This window comes from Opisthorchis viverrini, assembly GCF_000715545.1.
Source record: "Opisthorchis viverrini unplaced genomic scaffold opera_v5_130, whole genome shotgun sequence".
NCBI lineage: Eukaryota > Metazoa > Platyhelminthes > Trematoda > Opisthorchiida > Opisthorchiidae > Opisthorchis > Opisthorchis viverrini.
The window spans coordinates 413,612-418,955 of record NW_008751788.1 but is presented as its reverse complement, the minus strand read 5'-3'; the positions used below and the strand labels follow the sequence as shown (position 1 = coordinate 418,955).

General features: G+C 42.0%; 1 protein-coding gene across 1 annotated transcript; it reads left to right on the top strand.

The window, feature by feature from the left end:
- Positions 1–3,741: 3,741 nt before the first annotated feature.
- Positions 3,742–4,413, top strand: T265_14022 (hypothetical protein; the record flags this gene model as incomplete). The annotated part of the gene is made up of 2 exons (XM_009171661.1): positions 3,742–3,811; positions 4,190–4,413. Coding segments are annotated over 2 exons (294 nt in total), but the record flags the coding sequence as incomplete, so codon positions are not given.
- Positions 4,414–5,344: the final 931 nt, after the last annotated feature.

The following is a 5,344-nucleotide window of genomic DNA, read 5'->3' as shown; positions in this document are numbered from 1 at the left end:
ATAACGACGCTGCATAAACCCTCAAAAAATGTGCATTGCTGTTCATAATGTATCATAAGATGGCACAATTATCCAGGAAAGTTCAACCTAACGGCGAAAACGAGGTTGCTTCGTAATGTCCCATTTACAGCAGCGCCGCTCTTATTGATTCCAAATCAAACGAAGAAAGTCTTTTGCTCTTTGATCAGAGAAAGAAAGCACATCAATGGGCACTTTCCCAATGGCACCAGTGGGATGTACGGTTTATGTTGATTTCTTCAGGGTAAGAACAGTTTAGTTTCTTGTGGTGGCCTGCTGCGTAGTGAGGTTACTCCCTATATGTCACTTTTCTGTCTCTGACTATAACAGAACGAGCTACGGCTATCTTTTCATCACAAGGGAAAGCCTTATCCGACTGTCGGTGAATGTTTATTTCAAAGTGTATGAAGAGATTTTGTCACAGAAAGTTCTCCGTGCCTATCTTCTTCACCAGAAACAAGTTCAGTCAAAACAAACCTCACACTTTTCTGGCATCATCAGCAACAACACTTTTTGTCAGATCCGTACTTTTTTGGTGGTCTGTCTAGAAACGAGAAAAGGAATGGAGGCCTGTAACAAGCAAATAAGTTGACCTTGGTGATAAGTTCTGTAGTATCTCGTTTATCTCATGCGCTTCATATTTTCTACTTTATGACAAGTTCTAAAAGAAAACTCAACCCAGTAGCACGAAGCAAATCTCGACTGCGGCACCGATTACTTAACGTCCAGATAACCTAATCGTCCAGATAATTTGGTTTTGCAGTATTCGTAGGAAAACTGAAAAATTGCCAGATCTTTCAAGCAGTGTTGCATGACATCGACCAAAGCTGTGTTTATGACATGACGTTAACCGTTCCATCCACTCACCTTGTGGATTTTTGGACCAGTTTAGTCCACTCTGTCGGTTTATTCATGCTCCCATCTTCAACTCAGTATCCGACATCAACTCTTCATTTCATCATATGGTATTATTTTAAACTTCAAATATATGCTACCTTATGGACAGCCATAGAATATACTACTGATCATTATTCAGTGCTTGATGGAGGGAGACGAACGGATTCTACTGCAATGTCGACAGCACTTCAACAACTCCAGCAACATTTCAACCCTCTCGAAGTCTTAAACAAGTACACTTCACGTAAGATCCCCCCACTGGGCCACGTAACGCGTGAAGGCACTTAAAGTAAATATCATGAGTAGTTCATCAGTAGTTTGACGTTTCTGAAAATTTTTGCTATTATTAGTTGCATAATTCAGCAGCGTTCAAACTGATTTAGAAAAGACAAAAATGTGAATCAACTTGAAAATGAGCGCACGCACACATGGTGAAAACAAAGTTCTTAAAAGGGATTTGAAAATGAAATCTATTACCTGCAATTAAGTGGAAGAGGTGTAAAGATAAGAAATTAGGAGATGGGCGCTCAAGGATGACTGCAGCCCGGGTAGCTAAATGATTGTTCAAGTCTTATTCATCCGGTTGATTTGGCTGTGCAAATACTCATTTTGGTGTGTACAGGGATTTTCTACCAGATCAAGCGTACAGTTAGGAAAATTATCGTCGGAATTACTCTTTTTGCATTGTATGAACCCGTACGTTTTTGCACAATCTGCGGGAGAACGGTTATAGGGGGTGAACGGTTTTCAGTAGCCAAACTCTTGGGTTTCTTGGCGATGAGTTTGATTTGTGATGGTTTCTCTTCACAACAGAACCACACAGTTCAGAATTCTAGAGTCAATAAGCGTAACCATTCGAGGACAGAAAAACTATAGGGGCAGTGCTTTCCAGTCGGTCTTCCTCTGTCGGCTTGACACGAAAAGTTTCATTGAAGTCGAGGCTTGGTGCCAAAGTGATAGTGATTGGAGGCCTCTATAAAAGTCACCGTGAAAAGAGGCAAAGGTAGGTTAGCTCCGTATGTGTACTGCGTTGTGTTCAATGCTTCCTTGCGTCATAGTTACTGCAAAATTCTATACTTTGTCGAATGGCTACCAGAGACAGAGAAAGGACCGCCCTCAAGGTCACGAAGTATTGCTGATTCATAGAACAACTAGCTAACCACGTTTTCCGATCACGCAAAACCCCTGGAATAATTCTAAAAACAAAATGCAGTCACAGCATCAAACCACCGGTTTAATGCGAAACGCAGGGTGTTGCGTCAGTGAATGCCATCAGCCAAAACGAGTTACTTGAGAGATGCATGTTCCAGTTCCTGGGATCATCTACTAATCGAAATCTCGTTTTGCGCGCTGAAAATGTATACACAGGGACACAACGTCCTTCTAAAGATGGAACTTAAACACGATTTCTTAATTCTGCTTCCGTTCTTGGCGTACCTGCTTCTTTCCAACAAATAACCTAAGGCGCTCTGTTCCCTCTATTCGTGTCCCCACCGATGCTTCGATGCTTCACTGAAAGGCTTTGTGGGAAAACCAAGCCACTGTACTTATAAATATGCAAAAAACTGAAATTGAAATCTCCTGCAGGGTCTAAAATAATACAATGCGGGAAAGCAGCCGACTGTCTCGGACGAAGGCGTGATAGGAAATAATTAATTCCCGTTGGAGTTGGTGTAGACAAATTAATTTCGGAGAATGAATGATTAACTGTGAACCTCACACAATCAGCAACGTGGAGCACAGAAAAAATAAAGGCTAACTAACTGAAACATCAATGCCCATAAATATTCAGGGCGTATCGAAGAGCATTTTATATGCGAAGCCGGATGAAGGGCACCTCTTTTCTTAACATTCAAAATTTTAACCACCTGGCCGCGTAATCATGCAAAAACTATCCCGAATGAAGACAATACATCTGCGGGGTTTTTCAGTAACCATTGTAAAAGTGAGACGTTTATCCAATCCAACGTTCCTGTAGGAAGATCACGGGCTAGCTAGTAGCTGATGAGTGACCCTGCAAGGAGGGGGTCACTAATCGTGGGGGACTCTACCGAGGGAAAGCACTGACCAGCTTTTTGGCCCGTAGATTGACATATTGCTGGTGGTTCCTGAAATATATGAGATACGCAAGCGACGTTTTTATCCATTTGGATCTGTCCAAAGTGTGAATGCACATCGCTAAGTAGAATCGGACTCGCTTGTCACCGGTGTATCCAACCTAAACCGTCCATCAATCGAATTCTTTTCTCCAGTTTCTAATCAACATTCGGCCATTCTTGCTGACGTACCACAAGCTGATATTATGAGTTGATTTGTCACCCGGCTATCCATTCCCAACTCAATGGCCAGGTAATGGACGACCACCAAGAAGAGTTTTCATGGTAAGTTAATACTGAACATTGGATGAACTGACAAGAGATGCCAGCGTCTTGGAGTGGAGAAAAACTAAGATCACGCTCGGTGTATTGCCATCATGCCTAGGTCTGCTGATATCCAATGGTCGTGGAGTACTTTGAACGGTGATTCTTCATCAACTAGAAAATGTCTGGGACTGAGTGGTTTGGCAAAAAAATGAATCGATCGATGGTTTTTCCAAGCTTCCCTGAAACGAGTAATCCTTCACTTGTGGATTTTTGGACCAGTTTAGTCCACTCTGTCGGTTTATTCATGCTCCCATCTTCAACTCAGTATCCGACATCAACTCTTCATTTCATCATATGGTATTATTTTAAACTTCAAATATATGCTACCTTATGGACAGCCATAGAATATACTACTGATCATTATTCAGTGCTTGATGGAGGGAGACGAACGGATTCTACTGCAATGTCGACAGCACTTCAACAACTCCAGCAACATTTCAACCCTCTCGAAGTCTTAAACAAGTACACTTCACGTAAGATCCCCCCACTGGGCCACGTAACGCGTGAAGGCACTTAAAGTAAATATCATGAGTAGTTCATCAGTAGTTTGACGTTTCTGAAAATTTTTGCTATTATTAGTTGCATAATTCAGCAGCGTTCAAACTGATTTAGAAAAGACAAAAATGTGAATCAACTTGAAAATGAGCGCACGCACACATGGTGAAAACAAAGTTCTTAAAAGGGATTTGAAAATGAAATCTATTACCTGCAATTAAGTGGAAGAGGTGTAAAGATAAGAAATTAGGAGATGGGCGCTCAAGGATGACTGCAGCCCGGGTAGCTAAATGATTGTTCAAGTCTTATTCATCCGGTTGATTTGGCTGTGCAAATACTCATTTTGGTGTGTACAGGGATTTTCTACCAGATCAAGCGTACAGTTAGGAAAATTATCGTCGGAATTACTCTTTTTGCATTGTATGAACCCGTACGTTTTTGCACAATCTGCGGGAGAACGGTTATAGGGGGTGAACGGTTTTCAGTAGCCAAACTCTTGGGTTTCTTGGCGATGAGTTTGATTTGTGATGGTTTCTCTTCACAACAGAACCACACAGTTCAGAATTCTAGAGTCAATAAGCGTAACCATTCGAGGACAGAAAAACTATAGGGGCAGTGCTTTCCAGTCGGTCTTCCTCTGTCGGCTTGACACGAAAAGTTTCATTGAAGTCGAGGCTTGGTGCCAAAGTGATAGTGATTGGAGGCCTCTATAAAAGTCACCGTGAAAAGAGGCAAAGGTAGGTTAGCTCCGTATGTGTACTGCGTTGTGTTCAATGCTTCCTTGCGTCATAGTTACTGCAAAATTCTATACTTTGTCGAATGGCTACCAGAGACAGAGAAAGGACCGCCCTCAAGGTCACGAAGTATTGCTGATTCATAGAACAACTAGCTAACCACGTTTTCCGATCACGCAAAACCCCTGGAATAATTCTAAAAACAAAATGCAGTCACAGCATCAAACCACCGGTTTAATGCGAAACGCAGGGTGTTGCGTCAGTGAATGCCATCAGCCAAAACGAGTTACTTGAGAGATGCATGTTCCAGTTCCTGGGATCATCTACTAATCGAAATCTCGTTTTGCGCGCTGAAAATGTATACACAGGGACACAACGTCCTTCTAAAGATGGAACTTAAACACGATTTCTTAATTCTGCTTCCGTTCTTGGCGCACCTGCTTCTTTCCAACAAATAACCTAAGGCGCTCTGTTCCCTCTATTCGTGTCCCCACCGATGCTTCGATGCTTCACTGAAAGGCTTTGTGGGAAAACCAAGCCACTGTACTTATAAATATGCAAAAAACTGAAATTGAAATCTCCTGCAGGGTCTAAAATAATACAATGCGGGAAAGCAGCCGACTGTCTCGGACGAAGGCGTGATAGGAAATAATTAATTCCCGTTGGAGTTGGTGTAGACAAATTAATTTCGGAGAATGAATGATTAACTGTGAACCTCACACAATCAGCAACGTGGAGCACAGAAAAAATAAAGGCTAACTAACTGAAACATCAATG